The 22,287-nt window shown below is 41.7% G+C and overlaps 1 protein-coding gene across 1 annotated transcript in view; it reads left to right on the top strand.

Moving 5' to 3' along the window:
* Nucleotides 1–22,287, top strand: part of dcc (DCC netrin 1 receptor) — a 312,064-nt gene that overhangs the window by 149,057 nt on the left and 140,720 nt on the right. Inside the window, exon 13 of the mRNA XM_061802018.1 lies at nucleotides 9,564–9,613. Coding sequence (XP_061658002.1) covers nucleotides 9,564–9,613 — 50 coding nt within the window. The remainder of the gene's footprint in view (nucleotides 1–9,563; nucleotides 9,614–22,287) is intronic.

Raw genomic sequence — 22,287 nt, 5'->3', positions numbered from 1 at the left:
GAATGTTGGCAAGTGATCCAAGCTCCTCTTTTCCGATAAAAGTAAAGTGTGCCGTCAGGAATCAAGGACCAATGATTTGGGGAAGACAGGTTAAGATCAAAACCCAAGCTGCTTGAGGTCCACTGTGAAATATCCACACTAAGTCAAGTGGCGGTGTGGGGTGCAGGTTTTGAGAAAGACATGAAATCAAGAGGAAAAATGAGGGACACCAGACCATAAAACTAAGAACTAACAGCAAGCAACAAGAAAATTTAGGCTTCCGTAACTCTCGGGCAATGCCACAGGCTAATTGTCTCATTGCCAAGCCACATCAAGCAAGTGATTAAGCAAAAGAATCCAAGTATTGATTAAAATATAATGTTGAAAGTGCCATATTTTAAGTGATTTAATGAGACCATTTTTTTCTTTTTAATTGTACAACTGAGACATAAATGGTGATTCCTTCACAGTATTCACATTTTTTTAAATTTATGATTTTGGGGTTTTTATGAGTTGGAATATATATATATAATAGAGTTTGGACAATATTACGTACATACTCTCCAGTGTGAGTCAACAATAGCATCATTTTTTAAGAACCTGAAACATTTTCTGCATCAGTTGTAAATATTGTCTTTGGTTCACAATGGAAAAGTAGAAGAATACTCATTTCTCATATTTTGCAGGTAATTAAAGTCAAGCGTTATTGTGCTTTAGTTGCTATCTCCTGTACTGCTTTAAATAGACTATTTACTCTGTCTTACATCTTGCCCAGAAAGTAATGTTGTCATATAAAAACTGGCATGCATAGACAGTGAAAGATAATGTTGTCATCTATCCAGCTCCAGTCGCACGACACCATGATCTGAGACTAAGTGAGCAGAGATACTGATAGCTTGTATTGTTCATCTCTCCATCTGTGGCATTGTGATAACCATGACTTGTGGCCTAATTACTTTCGCTCATACCCAAACATACAATATTAAACGAACACACACACAAATAGGATGAGCAGCTGAATCAATAGATAACCTGTGGGCAGTTAATCAGGTAGGTGGTAAGAGTGTTCATTCACATAGTCCATGCATTTTGATCTACTTATGAAGTAAGCAGAGAATGTCAGACTTCCCTCTCCACAGTTACTTCGGGATACCAAAGTGTTCCCAGGCCAGCCAAGGGACAATGGACCCGGTTAACTCCCAAATAGTGGCCATTAAATTCTGGCTTGACTAGGTGCTAGTTTCACATTATATACTATCCATCCATCCATCCATCCATCCACCCATCCATTTTCTTTGCCGCCTATCCTCACGAGGGTCACAGGGAGTGCTAGAGCCTTTCCCAGCTGTCAATGGGCGGGAGCCAGTGTACACCCTGAACTGATTGCCAGTCAATCGCAAGGCACACAGAGACAGACAACAGTCGTGCTCACAATCACACCTATGGGGAATTTAGAGTGTCCAGTTAATGTTGTATGTTTCTGGGATGTGGGAGGAAACCGGACTGCCCAGAGAAAACCCACGCTGGCACGGGGAGAACATGCAAACTCCACACAGGTAGGGCTGGGATTGAACCCGGGACTCCAGAACTGTGAGGCCAACGCTTTCTAGCTGATTCAACATGCCACACATTATATACTAAGATTACAATATTTTATTAAGATCTTGACAAGTGGGCACTAAGTTGTGTGTTCATTCACTCAAAAATTGTGCACGCTGTTGGCATTAGGTGTAAAAGTGACAGACCCTGCTCTTTGAATTATGTCAGGGGTGTTGTGAGGCCATTGCCCTGTGCGGAGCTGCCTCCAGCAGCAACTCCTCACCTGGGCATCATTGGCTCTGATTATGTCATCCATTTAAACCTCATGTGTTTTTACTAGTTGCTAGTTTGTTGTATGAGACTGGAAGAATATAGAGTGAGTTTATGAGCTTCTTGTTTTTGCCTCATTGCCACATTCCAGCGTTCCTGTGCCACCACAGCCAGGGCTAATCAAGTCTTGTTTTACCTTGTAGTTATCTGACCTCATTTTCATGTGTTTGGACCTTACCTTCTGCCAAGTGTTTTTGTGTCTTTGCCATTGATGGACTGCTTACCTGTGTATAACCTCTCCCTGGAATTAAACACTCTCAAAAATCTTGTTGGTGCCTCAGAGTCTTGCATTTGGGTCCTACCCCTTGTCCCATGTTCGTGACAGAGAGTTTTGCGCTTTAGGTACATACGATTATGTTCACGATAGAACATTTGCAAGAGCAAAATGAAATTTAAAAACATGGAAATGGAAAAATTTGTGGAACACAAAAACAAAGAAAAATATTTGAAATTCTTCCTCGACTAAGAAACTTTCCAGTGGGAGTTCAATCTCATGGCCTGATCAAGCCAGCATAACCTGATTTACAAAAAACAGGTATCCCACTGAGGCCACCATCTGGACCACTTACAACTTCTAATCAGAAATTCTCTCAATGTAGGTCATGATTAGACATTGTAGCAAAGGGCAGACTTGGCAGAATTCAACCCTCATTTTGAATAAAATATGTACCAAACTCTGTCTTAGACCACAGGTCAAAACAGCCTGTAACAGAGTCTGGTTCCCCATAATCGTAGACCACTCTCAACAAAACAGCTCAAGCCAGCATAACCTGATTTACAAAAAAACAGGTATCCCACTGAGGCCACCATCTGGACCACTTACAACTTCTAATCAGAAATTCTCTCAATGTAGGTCATGATTAGACATTGTAGCAAAGGGCAGACTTGGCAGAATTCAACCCTCATTTTGAATAAAATATGTACCAAACTCTGTCTTAGACCACAGGTCAAAACAGCCTGTAACAGAGTCTGGTTCCCCATAATCGTAGACCACTCTCAACAAAACAGCTCAAGTGACACTGTTGAACATCTCCAAGTTTCCAAAGCACATGCAGGCAGGTTGGGGCAAACTCCCACTCACCAACCAGGACTCTGCTGAGTGTCTAGAGCTGATGGACTGTTCCACTGCCACAACAGAAACTTTACTATTCCTGGACCTTCAAAATGACAGGGAGGCGCCCCACTGGGGCCTAACTGGTGGATGTCTGGGATGACAGACACAAGGTGGTCAGGAGGGTGGTCAGGGCAGTAAGCCCATTCGGCTCATCGATGGTTGTGATTGTTTTTTATGTGGTTTTGACTGACCAGATGATGAATGGTGGCTGCAGCACATGGACCATCACAGCATGGTTAAATTATTACTGCCCATTGTGCGTCACAGGAGAAGGTTCTGATGGGCGATACACAAAATGCACCTCAGGAGAAGTGATGTATGGATTGAATGAAATACAAGGACCTAAATACAAACAGACTGACATGACAATGTGACAGACCTAGCCACGACACACGTGGCTGGAGATAGGTCACTGATTGACACAAAGGGAGCAAAGCTGACGATAACAGGTGGAGAGAGAAAGATATATAGGAAGGAGACTGGGTGGCCATGTCAAAGAGACAGAGGGCAACATACTAAAATCCAATTAACACAAAATCCAGACAAAAAAAACATCTAATATATAATGTTGTGGCGGACAGTGGCTCAGCTGGAAAGCATTGGCCTCACAGTTCTGAGGTCCTGGGTTAAATCCCAAAACCCGCCTGTGGGGAGCTTGCATGTTCTCCACGTGCCTCCGTGGGTTTTCTCTGGGCACTCCGGTTTTCTTCCACATTCTAAAAACATGCAACATTAACTGGACACCCTAAATTGCCCCTAGGTGTGATTGTGAGTGCGACTGTTGTCTGTCTCCGTGTGCCTTGCGATTGGCTGGCAACCAGTTCAGGGTGTACCCGGCCTCCTCCTCGTTGACAGCTGGGATAGGCCCCAGCACTCTCCGTGACCCTCGTGAGGATAAGCGGCTAAGAAAATGGATGGATGGATGGATGGATGTAATCTTGTTTTCCAATGTAAAAGCAAAGAGAAAAAAAACATGCCCCATCGAAAGTATGTCACTGTAAATGTCTGTGTTTGTTTTATCCCCATCGTTATAATTAACTAATTTTACCTCCATAATTCTACTTTATTTTTTGTCTTTTTTTGTGCATTTGTATTTTTTATCATAATTGGCATTTTAAAAGGTTGTATCAGATGTTGGTGTGTCGGAGAGTGTGGGAAGGAGAGGGTAGCAACACCTGTCATGTATTGTTTTGGTGATGTGAGAGATCACACTGGATATATGTTGTCAGAGAAAAGTCTGGCTGCCTCCTGTTTGGTTTCCTGTCATGCATTTGATTGACAGCAGTGGTGAAACACTTTATTTTGCCAAGTGCTTTAGAAATAAATTAACAAAGGATGTTAATGACGATGCAGATAGAACTAAATTTGACTATATTTTATCACATCGTTGTTTTAATGAAATTTCTGACTCCTTAATAAATGAATAATTATGTCTTCTTTGTGTCGGAATGAAACATTACTACGCTGAATACAGACAACCTGTTGTGAAATGTTAAAATTGGGTATCTTGTTTGTAATGTCATAAAGTGCACTGAACCTCTTCAGCTGTTGGACATCAATCTGTCATTCAATTCTCTCAAATATTTCCTTTTCCACATCATATATTTAAAATTGTGGCCAGTTAGCTCTTTTGAACAAAGCTAGGAAATGTCCCATCTGATCTGGGACTTTACTGCAAACCTCCTAACTTGTATTTAGCCATCCATCAGTTTTTATCTACAATATCTATGATTCGAGTTTTGGCTAACTGGAGTCTAACCCAGCTGATGTGGACCGAAAGATGCGGTACACCTGGACCGGTTGTTCATAAATCACAGGACACATGTAGCCAAACAACCATACAAACTCCACAGAGCGATGTTCCAACTGAGATTTGAATCCCGATCTCCTGACTGAGGCTAGCATGCTTATCACTATTTAAGTATGCTGCCTCTGACATCTCATCTCAGACAGTGAAACGATTTTATCGTTCACATTCTTTAATTTAAAACGTGATTGACCAGATTACAGGTAACTCCATAATTTTACACATCTAGATTCTTTATTATTAGAAGTAATCACTTGAGATTTTTTGTGTCCTTTTGAGGGACTACTACATATGTACAGAATAAATGATCCATTCTCATTTCAGTTCTTTCAGGAGTGCCCTGTACACCCACTCATTCCCATTCTCGCCACAGCAGCAATGTCACTGCAGAGTACATTGCCGCAGTGGACTCATAATTGGCCTCATAACTGCAGCCTCTGACATTAGAGGTTGGCAAGATTGCAAAGAGGATGAAACCATTACCTTAAGTAGCTATCTCATATTCTTCTTCAAGATGTCACAGAATGAGGTTTAATCTTACTTCCCTACCTGCCCAACTCAGTTGAATCCCTAAGCCTTACTTGGATTCGGGTCACAGCACCAACATAACCTTTAGAATGCCATGTATTGTCATACAAAACAGTACAATGAAATTGGAGAGCCTCTCCGGCATCATTGTATACATAAACACAAAATACATAAATAATAAGAATAAAAATCCATCCATCCACTATTTAAGATGCTCATCATCACAAGGGTCACGGGAAAGCTGGACCCTATCCTAGCTAGCTTCAGGCAAAAGGCAGACTACATGGTCACCAGTCAGTCGCAGGGCAGTTAGTGACTCCATCACTGAGCGGGAATCGATCCCACACTGTCCGCACCAAAGTCAGGCATGTGTAGCACTACACCATCAGTGACTCTATAATAAAAACAGATACAAATAAATAAAAATACATGTGAAAAAAGGAATGCATAAGTATTACTGAAGATATTGAAATTAGTGTACCTTTGCAGCAATAGTTCAGCATGTACGTAGCTTTTGCGCTGTACTGCCTTCCAGATCACAGGAGCTCAATCAGTTGATAACTGGGTGTGTAGTGTCCTTAATAACGTTCTGAGCACTGCTGAGGCACTATTTGCCCAGTATGTGAACTGGTGGGAGTCGAAGTTGTGGGGTGGGGTGTAGTCTTTGATCGACCAATCGTACAAGGATCGAACAGCCTGTATCAGAGGATCAGTACACCATACTCCTGAAGAATTCCCCACAGGACTCCCCGAAAGACACGGATGAACGCTTCACCAAGTCAACAGTAAACATGTTGACTGGGTGGGCAAACTCCCATGCACCCTCGAGGACCCTCCCGAGGGTATTGAGCAGGTCCACTGTTGCACAGCCGGGGGAAAAAAAAACACATTGATCCTCCTGAATTTGAGACACCGTCCGGTCTGCCTTTTTAACAAGTTGAACACCAGTCAGCCAATCCAGAGCCACTGTCCCCGAGGTCCAGGAGATGCTGCAGAGGCATTCCAACCAGGACATCCCCACAACATTCAGAGGCTTTAGGAACTCTGAACGAATCTCTTCCAATACCCGGGCTTCACCAAAGAGGAGCTTTTTAACCAACTCGGGGACCTCAACCCCAGAGATAAGAGAGCCCACTTCAGAGAACCTCATGGGAAGGTGTATTACTGGAATTGAGGAGGTCTACAAAGTATTCTCCTCACCGAGTCACAAAATCCCGAGTCAAGGTCAACAGTGCCGCATCCTCAATATACACAGTGCACTGCTTCCCCATCCTGAGATGCCAGATTCTGGACCAGAATTTCCTCAAAGCTATCTTGAAATTGTTCTCCATGGCCTAACCAAACTCCTTCCGCGCCCGGGATTTTGCCTCAGTCACCACCAAAGCTACTTTTGACATCTCCAACCCATACAGATCTGCTGGCCTGATAAGATGCCTTTCTCATCTTGAGGGGGGATGAGTCTACCTACAGAGATGAGATTGCAAATCTGTCAAAGTGGTGTTCAGCAAATAATATCACACTAAACATCACAAAAACAAAGGAAATCATCCTGGACTTCTGGAAGAGCGGCATGGACCCAGTCCCACTGATCCCCAATGGGGAGTGTGTGGAGAGAGTTAACACCTTTAGATTTCTGGGACCCTACACCACAGATAAAGTTACCTGGACTGTAAATACCATGGCAGTGGTGAAAAAGGTCCAGCAGTGACACCAATTCCTGAGAGTGCTCAGGAAGAACAATCTGAAAGCTAAGATTCTGCTAGCTTTCTACAGAACCACCGTGGAGAGCATCCTCACATACTGAATCACAGTATGGTATACTGGATGTAAAACAACAGACAGTAAAGCTCTGCAAGGAATGATCAACAGTGCCCAGAAGATCACTCGTTGCTCTCTGCTCTCCCTAGAGGACATTGCCATCTCTCGCTATCACAGCATAGTTACTAACATCGTTAAAGACTCGTTCCATATGGTCACCACTTGTTTAACCTGGTGCCTTCTGGCAAGTGTTACAGGTCCCACTAAACACTGACAAGCAGACTCAAAGGCAACTTTTTCCCTAGAGCCATCAACACCATGAACTTAAGACCACTAAATATTAACAGCATTGTAATCTAAAATGATGCCACTGCCTTTTCTTGTTTGATCTCATTAGTTCTCTGAGCAATAAGTGGAGTAAAAAAAAAGTTAATAATCTAACCAATGCTGTACATGGTGGATAAGACTAAAAAATACACTATTTATTTATTTACGTTTTGAATGTATTTTAGCAATAACTGTGCCTTGATTGAAATCATTTTATCTGAGTTATTTTACCTGATATTTTATTTTATTTTATTTGTTCAAGCACTTTGTGGAAAAGTGCTCATTCTCTTATTGTATGCACCGTCATATAATGACAAAAGGATTTTGATTTGATTTGAATTGATTTTGATCTTCCCCAGTGTAGGAGCCAAATCACCCCCAGGTCATGGTCAATTGACAGCTCCACCCCTCTCTTCACCTGAGTGTCCAATGCAAGTCCAGTGACATGACCACAAAGTCTATCATCGAACTGGAATCTTGGGTGTCCTGGTGCCAAGTGCACAATTGGTTCCTTATGCCTGAACATGGTGTTCATTATGGACAACCCTAAGCACGGAAGTCAAGGAACAGAACACTGCTTGGGTCCGGATAGGGGGCGCGGGGGAGGGGGGGTGTTTTTCGCAATGACACTCTTCCAGGACTCATTGTCGTTGCCCACGTGAGCATTGAGGTCGCCCAGCAGAAGAATGGAGTCCCCTGTAGGAGCTTTTTGCAGCACTCATTTTCAGGACTCCAAAAAGCGTGGGTACGCTAAACTGTTTTGGTGCATAGTCACAAACAACAGTCAGGACCCATCCTCCCACCCGAAGGCAGAGGGAGGCTACTCTCTCGTCCACAAGGGTAAACTACAACGTACAGGTGCCGAGCCGGAGGGCAATACGTATACCCACACCTGCCTGACGCTTCTCACTGTGGGCAACTCCAGAGTGGAACAGAGTCCAACCCCTCTCAAGAGGACTGGTAGTAGAGCCCAAGCAGTTTGTGGACCAGAGTCTGACTACATCTAGTCAGAACTTTTCAACCTCACACACCAGGTCGGGCTTCTTCCCTGCAAGCAGGTCAGGAATCTCAGGTTGGCGGCTCACATTACCGTAAAACATATAAATGTGGAACAAAAGAATTGAATGTCATATTGTAATGTAAATCTATACATTTTTTACCACCCTGTGTACCTATACACGACTATACAATGTGATTTTCTTTTTATTTTTAATCTAGACCTCAATTCCCACCACCATTCTTCATTTTTTGTAAAATGTTCTTTTTGTCAAATTCAGTGCCATTTTTATCCCAGTTATAACAGACCTTCAGTTGCCTATAACCTTCCTAAAAGTTCAATTTATAGCCAGTCCATATAATGTTTCCCCAAAGGTCTTGAGGATCATCAAGATGCTTTTTGGCAAATGTTAGACGAGTCTTTGTTTTCTTTACCAACAGCAAGGGTTTTCGGTTGGGAACTCTCCCATGGATGCCATTTTTGGCCACTGTCTTTCTTATGGTAGAGTCTAGAGTATGGTAGAGACACTTACCTTAACTGAGGCCTGTGAGGCCTGTAGATCTTTAGTTATTGATCGTGGTTCTATTGTGACCTCCCGAATGAGTCGTCGTAGCATTCTTGAAGTATTTTTTTTTTCCTAGGAAGGTTTTCTACTGTTCCCAGAGCAGGAACACTATGGGTTTGAATCCTGATTCAGTAACATTCTGTGTTGAATGTGGTACTGGTATAACAAATACAATGCCATTTGTGCCTTTTCCATTTTGCTCATCTTTTCATTAGTATAATTTCAATTCTGTATCAACACCGATGCTTTTAACATGACATTAGTGAAATAATCTGTCCTCTGGAACTTTTGTATTTACCATTTCATGAAAGATCTGAATTATCATGAGATGGTTATTCAAACAAATGAGAGAGAAAAATTTTACTTCCTTAAATGAGGTAGGAACTTTTTTTACAATGTTTATGGCTTATCATTTTTTCATTGTTCAGTTGTTAAATTATTAGATACTTTGCACAGATGCCTGACAGCAGAATTGACTATATAGTTTTCTGCAATAATAAACTATATGCAGTACATTATAGACAGAGACTATTGGTCTCTCAAAATTGTCACAAGATAAATTCTGCATATTGCGATGTAATGTCGCTTTTTCATCATCATTTTTTTCTTTTCTTTGCAGTACCCAGTGCTCCTCCCCAGAACATCACCTTAGAGGTTGTGCTTTCCAGGGTAAGATGACATTCTAATTTCAAATAATATTCATAGGAATTGTTTTACATATATTGTTAGTATATTGTTTTCCATTGTTTGTTAAGTGAAGGTCATATTCTTTCAAATTTCAATCGTTTCAATTGTTGTGGAAAATCATCACAAGATGACAAGGGTTTTTGAGCCCATAATTTTGGAATAAGGAGAATATATCAATAATGAATGTGTCAAATATACAAAGAATTAGCACCACAACCACGTACTAAACTTGCTAATTTTTTGTTGTTAATAATCTTAGAAAGAAAGCATGTTGACAGCAACCTACAACTGACGTGAGCTTTTAATTGAGTTTGATGTAAACTACACAAATTATCAGCGTGATTTTACATGCTATGATTAATTGGTTATTCTGACATTGCAAGTGTGACATTGCCATCAGTCACCCGTTTTTCTCTTGTGAACCAGCCTCATTTTCCCGAATGCTATGCAGCACAAATATGTTCTTATGTTGACATACTCATTTAATGTTCAGATTTATTCATCCGAAAGCTGGTGAAATCTGAAAATCAGCATTCATAGCCGAACTCAGACATATAAAAAAACAGGAAATAATAGTCCTCCCAACAGACATACTGTTGCTGAAACATGGATTAGAGGATCTTGGCCATGCGGGGTGAATCATTCTGAATGCTTGTATTTCTTTCAAAATGTTTAAACATTCAACCCCTGAAAATTCACCATTATTTTTAGCAACAATTAGATGCACTGGATAGTCAGAGTTTCCGTGTTGCTAAACCCCAAGCATCATGACTTTGCACATTGTCATCTCTTCTTCTGACTCCTGGATAATATGTGGTATTTACAGTACGCTGTGTGGATGTGTTTTTTCCTTGAATGATTTGACAGACTTGGTGGGCTGGGTGGGTCAGGCTTTGGACTGCCTCTGTGCTGGTGTTGGCACAGGTGGGGAGGTAGGCGGTTGCTTGTGCCTTGCACTGATTGGTTTTGGCATTTTTTTTTTTATCTTTAGGTTGGCATGGCACAGGAGCTATTGTCTTCTGGTGTCGTGGGTGTTGGGGTGTGGCCGCTTGTAAGGCGGGATTTGGCATTTTGTGACATTTGGTTCCGTCCATTGAAGGCAAAAGGAGGAACTTCACCAGTGTGTGTGGTTGCTTTTCATGTCAAGGTCCTGGGTTCCCATGTGTGCCCTTCAGGATGAGGGACTGTGGGCTTGGGGCAGGGGTTCGGGTTCACTCTAGTGCATGTGGACCATTTAGCACGGCTGTTGAGTCAGTTGCGTTGTTTCTGCATGCATTCCCTTTTGGTTCATGGCTTGCAGATAGCATCGGGCACTGCACGTCATGGTCTCCTTTCCACGGTCTGGTCTTTTTCCAGGGGTTGCGCTGGGGAAGCATATCATTAATTTTGATGGAGTCGGGGTGCGCTTTTGTTCACAGCGGTTTAGCCCAGGCTCGTCTTTGTGCATGTTCTTTTTCATTGGTTTTGGCCACCTCTTTTTCGGGGTGTTTGAAATCTGGGGGTCGGGGGGAATGGGGTTCAAGGTTTATGAGTTTGGGTGGTTACTTGGCCTCGCTTAAGCGGTCTGTGACCATTATTTTATTGGGGTAGCGATTAGCTCCTTTGTTGGGCCTTGTTGATGGAAGATGGGGTGACTCGCTGAGTGAGTGTAGGATGTGGGGTTCATGGGGTCAGTGGTGCGGTTAAGTTCGATTGAAACACTACAGACTTTAAATACGTGTTCTGGAATCACGAATACCAACATAGGTTACACTAACCTATCAACTCATAGGTTCTTACAGGTTTTTGGACATTAAAAAAGTATCTCACCGCACCACTTGACAATCACAATACCTTGCTCCTTTTGTCACATCTTGTCCTACCCTTTCCTGTCCTGTCTTATCTGGTTTTCTTGGTTCATTATTGCATGTCCTCATCAGTTGTGTCCCCCCACCCCCAATGTACAAATAACAGTTTGAATGGCACTTTTGTCCAAATATCTAGATTGTCTTAGTATTGTTCTGCTGCGTTTTCACTGCTATTCCCGTTGTCCATTCTGTTTATCTCCTATAACCCTTTTATGTCTGGCTGCATTTTCCATAAACATCTGAATAATGAGGTTTTTTTTTTAAAAAGCAGAGAGAGTATTTCAAACCTTCCTGTTGCACAGCAAAACTGTTCTAGCACAAAGGCAAACAGATCCACCATTCCACTAGGCTTTGCAGCTTGAGAGGATAGGTCTTTAGAAAAAGGAAAAAAAAGAAAAGCACCTAAAAGTCATTACACCTTTTCTAAGACACATAGTTACACCTAACTACACGTATCAAGTAAAATCAAATGGATGACTACGTATGATATTTAGAGGGGCCATATTTTACCAAATAGTTTCTCATATTTGTAATGTAAAACGGCTCTGTGGTCGCTCAGTAAAAACATAAATATAGAAATAGAAATACAGATATCCATCCATGTTCTGAGCCGCTTATCCTTACAACAGTCGCATTTTTTCGATGTTTTCTTTCATCCATCCATCCATTTTCTCGTCGTTTATCCTCACAAGTGTCACGGGGAGTGCTGGAGCCTATCCCAGTTGTCATCGGGCAGGAGGCAGGGTACACCCTGAACTGGTTGCCAGCCAATCGCAGGGCACATGGAGACAAACAGCCGCACTTACACTCACACCTAGGGGCAATTTAGTGCCCCAATTAATGCATGTTTTTTGGATGTGGGAGGAAATCAGAGGGCCTGGAGAAAACCCAATCAGGGTCGGGGAGAATATGCATACTCCACACAGGTAGGCTGGGATCTGTTCTCACATATGTGAGGCCAATGCTCTCCAGCCGCACCACCACACTCCCAATTACAGAAATATAAATTAAAATCAATTATAGTAACAAGGTGGCTTCTTGAAACGTTATGTCTTGCTTTTTTTTTTTTTTTTTTTATGTCTCCATCAGGGGCGGCATGGTGGAGCAGCTATAAAGCGTTGACCTCACAATTCTGTGGTCCAGGATTCAAATTCCGGCCCGCCTGTATGGCGTTTGTATGTTCTCCCCGTGCATGTGTGGGTTTTCTCCGCGCACTTCGGTTTCCTCCCACATCCCAAAAAGATACGTTAATTGGAGATTCTAAATTACCCCTTAAGTGTGATTATGAGTGCGACTGTTGTTTGTTTATATGTACCCTGCAATTGGCTGGCATCCAGTTCAGGGCTTACACAGCTTCCTGCCCGATGACAGCTGGGATTGGCTCTAGCTCTCTCACTACCCTAGTGAGGATAAGCAGCTCAGAAAAAGGATGGATAGACATTTTTCCTAGTTGCGACCCATAGCTTCTGGTTGTCATGGTAACAAAAGCCTTACTCGACATTGTACAATGCATGTTGGGTGACCCATGAGTCATTTGCACGAGAGAGAACCCCCCCCCCCACACACACACACAGGTGCACGCACCTACACACACACACGTTAAGCGAGTTTGACCAGACAGTGTTCAGAATAGATTTTACATTTGTTGCAATGCTTTATTCTTTATGTATTTTGACTCTGTAACTGATAACTGTTAAAAAATGTTAAAAATGTACATGTACATGCCTTTCTCCTGAATATATATTTTTCTGACAACAGAATATTTAATCCAAGGCAGCATCAGGGAATACGAAAAATGATTCGAAATATAATGTAGACAGCTCGTAATTCATGTCCATAAAGAGGAGGTTCAGACTGTCTAAGGAGGGCTGACCTCATTTAGTTTCTGTCTGCTTACTTTCCTCCATATGATTGATATTTCTGTGCTGAAAGGGTTGATCAATGCATGATGTCAGAGCTGAAGTTTGATGTCAAGAAACAGTGAATGGGCTCGCTTTCCAAAACACTGAGTTTGACTCACCAGAAGCAAGATCGTTGTTTTGGTTCACTAATGATAATTCAAATGATCTTGTATGTTCTTTCAGGTGTTTTTTTTTTAATTTTTGTTAACATATTGTGTAATTTGGGCCATTTTACCCCAGATGAACTGTAAGAACACTTTTTTCATTATGAAAAAAAATCATTTTTTGAGCCCCAGTGCTTTTATGAAATGATCAGGATCATCTCTTCTTTCAGTCAGTGTCCCAGCTGGCCTCAATATATTTGAGCTGCAAGCATCTCTGCTCATGCATGTGGGCAATGCGAGTGCGACAAGGTTTTGAAATGAGAACCAAAATGAAAACGTTATTTTCACACCTGTTCCAACCCTAGTAATATGCACATGATGTGCACTAACTTTTGTCTGTTTGTGTGAAGCTGGAGCAGATGTTAGCATTTTGTTGACACAACCGTGACAAAAAATAATGAGTGGCTGAAGTGGAATGTGTGTAGCAGTTAGCAGTAGATGTACATCGGGTTAGCTTTAGGCAATTTAGCTATGGGAAAATATATGAAGATGAATAGAGTCGATTTCCTGTAAATTTGGCCTCTGAATAAGAATCTGTGTGAGTGAATGAGATCCGGGAGATATTTAAAAAGGCGCTGGATATTGTGGCACTGTGTCATGTTCAAACTCTAGTGGCTCACACTCCTCAGCCCATAAGATCTTTTGAGAGGTTCTGGAGAGGAGGTTCTTTCAGAAAATCAAATCTCAGATTCAGAGGGAACGGTCCAATTTTCATCTCGGCAATGATTCAGTAAACCAACCAGTTCTACACCTTCAGCAGCATCCTGGAGGGGTATTGGAGTTCACCTAATTACTTTTAAAATGCTTTGTGGACTTGAAGAAAACATTTGAGTGTGTCCCCTTCAGGAGTCCTGTAGGGGCATGAGAGAGAAGTATGGCGTACCGGACTCCCTGAGTGTGTCAGTTTCTTCTGGATTGCCAGCAGTAAATCAAATAATTTTCCAGTGAGGGCTGGACCTCAAGAAGGCTGTCCTTTGTCCCATAAATGGTGTGGTGTGTGTGCGTGTGTGTGTGTGTGTGTGTGTCTTTTTTCTTGCCATGTGGTTGAAAACGGGCTTTTTTTTAATGTACATTTTGTATTCTTCCTGTTTAATTTCCAATGTCAAGTGGAAGCAGTTTGTTATTTTTTTTTTTATTGTTAACTAATGAATGCACTGCAGGGTCTTTCGGTCCACCATATCGTAACTACAGTATTACAATGAATGGTTGCAACAAAGCGGAAGAATCCGGATGATTGTTTATGATTTCTTTACTCTTGATCAAATGTAAAAAACAAAAACAACAACAACCCCCTCTTCGAGCCGTCACCTTATCGTGGTGGAAGGGTTTGTGTGTCTCGATGTTCCTAGGAGCTAAGGTGTCTGGGGCTTCATGCCCCTGGTAGGGTCACCCACAGCAAACAGGTCCGAGGTAAGGGACCAGACAAAGTACAACTCCAAAACCCCTATGATGACTACAAAAATTGGATCTTGGTTTCCCTTGCCCGGACGCAGGTCACCGGTGCCCCCCTCTGGAGCCAGGCCTGGGGCTGGGGCTCGAAGCCAGCCCCTGGTGGCTGGGCCTGCACCCATGGGGCTCGGCCGGGCACAGGCCGAAAGGGTAACATGGGTCTCCCTTCCCATGGGCTCACCACCTGTGAAGAGGGTCCATAGGGGTCGGGTGCAATGAGAGCTGGGCGGTGGTCAAAGGCGGGGACCTTGGCGATCCGATCACTGGCTATAGAAACTAGCTCTAGGAACATGGAATGTCACCTCTTTGGCAGGAAAGGAGCCTGAATTGGTGCGTGAGGTCGAGAAGTTCCGACTAGATATAGTCGGACTTGCCTCTACGCACCGCTTGCGCTCTGGCACCACTCCTCTTGAAAGGGGTTGGACTCCGTTCCACTCTGGAGTTGCCCACGGGGAGAGACGCCGAGCAGGTGTGGGTATTCTTATTGTCCCCCAGCTCGGGGCCTGTATGTTTGGGTTTACCCCAGTGGATGAGACGGTAGCCTCCCTCCGCCTGCAGGTAGGGGGACAGGGCCTGACTGTTGTTTTGGAGTGCTTAGAGGGAGTGCTGGAAAGCGCCACCTCTGGCGACTCCATCATTCTACTGGGGAATTTCAATGCCCACATGGGCAATGACAGTGAGACCTGGAAGGGCGTGATTGGAAAGAATGGCACCCCCGATCAGAACTTGAGTGGTGTTCTGTTGTTGGACTTCTGTGCTCCTCATTAACAGAAAGCAATGACAAACACAAGCAAAGGAATGACTTGAAAACTCCACACAGAAAGTTTTCCCGTCAACAAGTGACTTAAATTAAAATCAAATACACCCTATATCAACGGCTTTTCTAAAAAGTAGCCACTGGACGGCAATAAGAAAAAGGTGCAGCAACAAAGTCAAAATGTTTTACTTCTTTGGCCCAATCACTTGTTAGCAAACTTTGAATCCCCCTACCATTTAACACTTTCCCCAATCAAACCAAACACCAATCAATTTCAAATCTGGCATTTCCAGCTGCGCATTCCAGTTGCAGCAGCTGCTGTTGTTGCAGCCTCTATAGGAATATACTTGGAAGTCTCTTGATAGTGCACACGGGTTCTTACTTTTGCTTGACTTTTAGGGTCAAGATCAGGATGAGATATTGTAAACATCCATTTACACTATTGTCAGGTTCACCAATCAGACATTCATTAAACAGGACAAAAAAGGAAGCAAAGACACCAGTTTAAGTCTCGCGAGGAGAGAGGAGAGGAACTGTCTCGTACAATTCACAACTGCACTCTCTGATTATGCTCTCCTCAGCACCTCTAATTATTTAGTTTTAAGACGCCCCTTATTTACATGGATGTTACAAAAAGGAGACGACAAGCAAAACAGTTTGAAACAAGGTGTACATGTTTGTTCATGTGCGTGTGCATGTGTGGAAGATTGCTGAGTACATGTGTGGTCATCATTTCTTTAACAGGCAGCAGTTCTAACAGTTCTGATGATTAGATGTTTTTGTTCTTGCTATCTCCTGCTAGGAGGCTGCCACATTATCTAGGGCAGAGCAAAGCATTTCTTTATTGGAAGCAAATGTATGATAATTATGATCACAATTATTCCTACAACTATGAATGTTACACTTTAACTAAGCCCAATTTCAGTTGATGGAATTTCAGGCGATGAAATTGTAAATGATCACACTGCATTTCCTTTGACCCTCCCTTTTATTTTACATAAATTAAATATGAATTAATTCATTCATCGCTGTCACTCAGGCCCTCTCAAAAATAAAAAAAAATCCAATAGCGAACAATAAGTCAACAAACAGCTTGCTATAATTTTTATTTAATAAACTGGATTAAAAAACATTAAAATAACAGGAGAATGGGAATTTGTAAGTGATTTGAATAAGTAAATGATGAATACTAATCATTAAAGGTGAGAAACTGCACTTGTGTGTCAAATATACATTTTGATCATACAACTTGAAAATTAACTCGACCCAATATTGCAAAGTACATGCTTGTTATTACAGTTTCATTGGATATTATATCCAACCATTTTCTGAGCCATTTATCCTCACAAGGGTCACGGGAGTGCTGGAGCCTATCCCAGCTACGATTGGGCAGGAGGCAGGGTATAGAGCTCGTGCACCTACATCATAAAATCATGTGACTTTTGTTTACTTCGCTATATTGCCGGTCAAACTAAGCATTGCTCAATGCTAAGTCTGTTGGAGACGACACGGAAATATGTCTTGTAGCAGATGCCCAGTCTTCTCCGATACCGTCAAACATTTCGAAGGTGAAAATAAATGACTGTACGTGGAAAAATTAGATAAACTCAGCATAGAAGACCCGTATTTAATGCTGAAATCGATGTTTTCGCCGATAAGGAATTGGACTGTTAATTCGCTTCCTCTTGTCTTGGACAACTGGATATACACATGGATCTGGTGAGTAAGTCGTCGAGATTTACACAAAAAAGTTCGAAAGCGTAAAAAAGTCTGGACGCATACAAATACTTTGTTGCTGGATCTGTTCTCATCAAGAATAAATCCTACATAGTGACGGTTTTGACAGCTTGTGAACACGGAAGTGTGTTTGGCGACACGTTAAGCTTTGCCAGAATCCATCGATCTTTTCAGCTCGTATTCAATACAAATACCAATATTTGAATAAATTACCCCTGGTTTTACACAAATTCGCATTTGTTAATGATTGAAAAAAAAGAGGACAGAGTCGTCTCCATGGAACGTACATGGAAGCGATTGCAGTCATACTTAACCTCCGTAAACCTCTGTGACAGACTATTATATACTATACTTTTCCGTGCACGAGCTCTTTACCCTGAACTGGTTGCCAGCCAATCGGAGCGAGCATTTGGACTCACAATTTAGAGTCTCCATTAATATTTACTTGTTTTCTGAATTTTGAGCAATCATAGTGGATTGAGTTCTCATTCTGTGAAACTGAGAAAGTGGGTGTGAATAAATGTCTATTTCTGTATGTGCCTCTATTTATTGGTGACCAGTCGAGGCTGAAGTCCGCCTGGGTGAGCTTGGATCGGCTACAGCTCCCTGCAACCATAGTAGAAAGCGATAAAAAATGGATGGATAGTTACCTTACAATACTATTGACTAGAATGTGTTACACCCTGCCTACTTTCACTTACTGAACTACAGAATTTAAAAAAATACTACATTAATTTGGCAAACAGTAACATTGCATTAATCCCCAGGAGAAAAATTCGCAACTCACGACTCACAAGATCAGGTACAGTTTGGGGAGCATGTTTATTCAATCCAAGGTCGATACACAGGCAGGCAGTCCAAAGAAGCAACAGTGTAAGAATCACAAGATGAAGCGGCAAGGTTGTCAACAAGACACGGTTCGATCCACAAAGGAACAAAGACATGAACATGGAACTGTCTGAACCTGACATCAAGGTACAACTTGTTGGCCATACAAGGTAATGTTTGCACCTAATTAAATTCACCATACATTACAAGATTGATTACAAGATGCAATTTTGTGGTAATGGAATGAATTTCCCATAAGTCATATTATGTAAAAATATATGTAGAAGGTAGATTTGTTACTGCAGATAGAAAATCTCATTATGGTTAGCACTTCAGTAGTAATTATTAATCATCTGTTATGTATTGATAAGGAATGACAAAGCAGCTTCAGTGAAGCAATTAAAAGTTGTTCAGTGGTTATCATGACTGGCTCAGTTTGTGTTTCCCCTGTGCTTTTATGAGTTCTCTGTGGGTACTTCAGCTTCCTCTCACAGTCCAACACCATGTATTGTAGGTTGATTAAAGACTCACTTGTATGTACATACTATAGATGTGGTTGTCTCTCTCCATGTGTTAGTCCTGTGATTAACAAGTGATCAGTCCAACGTGTACCTGAGTTTGAACTGCCTAGACTGGTATTTCTGCATTATTGTACAATTACAGTACAGAGTTGTAAATTAACAAAATCCAAGCTTTTTGTTTTTTTGCTAACACCACACCATGTGTATGTATGTGTATTCCAGCCAGAAATGGTTTGTTGGAAGTAAAATGACAGCAGTAAGTCAGGAGATCAGGATTTGATTTGACCAGAGGAATTACATTTGAAATTCCTTATGGACAAAACATAGAAATTTGGAAAGTATTCACAGCGCATGTTTCAGACTCATCAATTCAAAAACCATGCTTGTCCGAGTTCAGATGAAGATTCCCTGCAACATAAAAGGCAAGCTATTTTTAGTTAGCTTTTTAAAAATGGGACACAAGGGGCCATATTCTGCCCATTGCTACAATAGGTAAATGGGATAATTTTTGGTCGCATGTCATTATCAACAGGTCAGAGTGCAGTAATGTGCACAGTCGACAAAAAATAAAAAATATTTTGTTTTAAAGTTGCCGTTGAAGCATCGAGGAGCTAGGAAAGTTGCAATAAAAAGGAGATCTAACCAGGCGGTATGGTGGAGCAACTGTAGAGGCTGTTGGCCTCACAGTTCTAAGGAGCAGGGTTCAACAGAGGCTGCCTGTGTGGAGTTTGCGTGTTCTCCCCGTGCCAGCATTGGGTTTTCTTCCGGCACTTCAGTTTCCTCCCACATCCCAAAAGCAAGTGTTAATCGTAGACTCAAAATTACCCCTAGGTGTGATTATGAGTGTGACTGTTGTCGGTCTCCATGTGCCCTGCGATTGACTGGCAACAACATCTAACCAAAGTGCACAAGAACAGGGCAGTAAATAAAAACATTCATTAATTTACAAGATGTTGACAGCTGATTGGTAGACACCTGAAGCAGGGCTCATATGACCACGAGTAAACAATAAATTGATGAGCAGACAAGGAAGGCATAAACAGGAGCTCAATCTATCTATCTATTTATTTATTTATTTATTTATTTGGGGCGGGGGTGCAAAAGTTGAAAATGTTCATGTGGTGCCCTAGTTTTGATTGTGATTTTGATTGTGTACAACTAGACATATTTAAATGTAATGTGTAAATGTGTGTGTTCATGTATCAACCACTTGTCCACATAGTTTTATAAAAATAAATTGCTGGTTCCATCATCCAACACACATGCCTACAATCATATAAGTAGGTACCGTATAGAAATAACTGTGCTCATAAAACTTACATCCTTGTGTGTAACATCATGAATGCTGAATGGTGGTGCAAAGTGTCCCCCATACATGTGATGGCCGTGCATCCAGAGGCATCCATGCACACGCACACACACACAATGTGATTGCAGCTTTCACCCGGAGGACTTGAACAAACAATCCCAGATTGAATTCTGAGTGTTTACTCAGATGATAGTGTGTGTACATGTCTGTGTGGGTGCACTTTATGTTTGGTACTGTATGTCATTCTCAGTGCAGGTTTGCATGCTGAAACTGAGTATAATCCCAAACAGAATGAATTGCATCTTCTGTATAAAGTTTGGGATTTCATTCAGAATCTTCCATCAACTCTTTTACCTATAAGGCAAACAGCTGTAGATTTACAGTATTTTAGATTACATCAAACTTCATTTTTATCATACATTGTACACAGTACAAATACTAACACAACAGAACGCCATCGAGCATCTAACCAGATGATAAAGGAGAGCAGAAAGTGCATTGTGTATCTGAATTGTCATCGACTATAAGTGATAAAGAAATATACAGTGAAGAAAATGAGTATTTGAACACCCTGCTATATTGCAAGTTCTCCCACTGAGAAATCATGGAGGGGTCTGAAATTTTCATTGTAGGTGCATGTCCACTGTGAGAGAGATAATCTAAAAAGAAAAATCCAGAAATCACAATGTATTCTTTTTTAACGATTTATTTGTGTGATACAGCTGCAAATAAGTGTTTGAACACCTGTCTATCAGCTAGAATTCTGACCCTCAAAGACCTGTTAGTCCGCTTTTTAAAGTCCACTCCACTCCATGTATTATCCTGAATCAGATGCACCTATCCTCGGTCGATAGCTGCATAAAGACACCTGTCCACCCCATAAAATCAGTAAGACTCCAACTTGTAACATGGCCAAGACCAAAAAGCTGCCCAAAGACACCAGAGACAAAATTGTACAACTCCACATGCCTGCAAAGGGGTACAGAGAAATTGCCAAGCAGCTTGGAGGAAAAAAGGTCCACTGTTGTCGCAATGATTAGAAAATGGACGAAGCTAAACATGACGGTCAATCTCAATCGGAGTGGAGCCCAATGCAAGATATCACCTCGTGGGGTCTCAATGATCTTTAGAAAGGTGAGGAATCAGCCCAGGACTTGGTCCATGACCTGAAAACAGTTGGGACCACCGTTGCCAAGGTGACTGTTGGTAATACACTAAGACATCATGGTTTGAAATCATGGATGGCACGGAAGGTTCCACTGCTTAAACCAGCACATGTCAAGGCGCATCTTAAGTCTGCCAATGACCATTTGGATGATACAGAGGAGTCATGCGGCAAGTTTTGTGATAAGATGAGACCAAAATTGAACTTTTTGGTCATAATTCCACTAACCATGTTTGAAGGAAGACGAATGACAAATTCCTTCCCAAGAACACCTTCCCTACTGTGAAGCATGGGGGTGGTAGCATCATGCTTTGGGGGTCTTTTCACATGGGACAGGACGACTGCACTGTATAAAATATTAACATGGGTTTTCTCAGGTGTTCAAATACTTACTTGCAGCTGTATCACACAAATCGTTAAAAAAAATCCTACATTGTGATTTCTGGATTTTTCTTTTTAGATTATTTCTTTCACAGTGTACTTGCCCCTACGATTAAAATTGCCGACCCCTCCATGATTTCTAAGTGGGAGAACTTGCAATATAACAGGGTGTTCAAACACTTATTTTCTTCACTGTAGTATGAAATAAGACGATTGGCTGGCAACCAGATCAGGGTGTACTCCATCTCCTGCCCGTTGACAGCTGGGATAGGCTCCAGCACTCCCCGTGACCCTTGTGAGGATAAGCGACGAAGAAAATGGATGAATGGATGAAAGAAGACATCGAAAATAAACAGTACAGTGTTTGCTCATTTGGGTTACGTTTCAAAAAAATACCCACATTACGTGAAATCCCTGGAGTACAAGTTTATTTTTTTTCTTTTTAGGTTTTTTTATTCATTATATATATTTTTTCATTTACAGGATATTTATTATTTTATTATATTCTTATATAGTTTTGTGAAACTCCTAAACATTTCTGCCTGGCATTAACATTTTCTCACATTTCTCTTGTTTAAACACACTCAAAGTTCAAAC

The sequence above is a fragment of the Syngnathoides biaculeatus genome, chromosome 17 (genome assembly GCF_019802595.1).
Source record: "Syngnathoides biaculeatus isolate LvHL_M chromosome 17, ASM1980259v1, whole genome shotgun sequence".
Lineage (NCBI taxonomy): Eukaryota > Metazoa > Chordata > Actinopteri > Syngnathiformes > Syngnathidae > Syngnathoides > Syngnathoides biaculeatus.
This window is presented reverse-complemented; position numbering and strand designations above follow the sequence as displayed.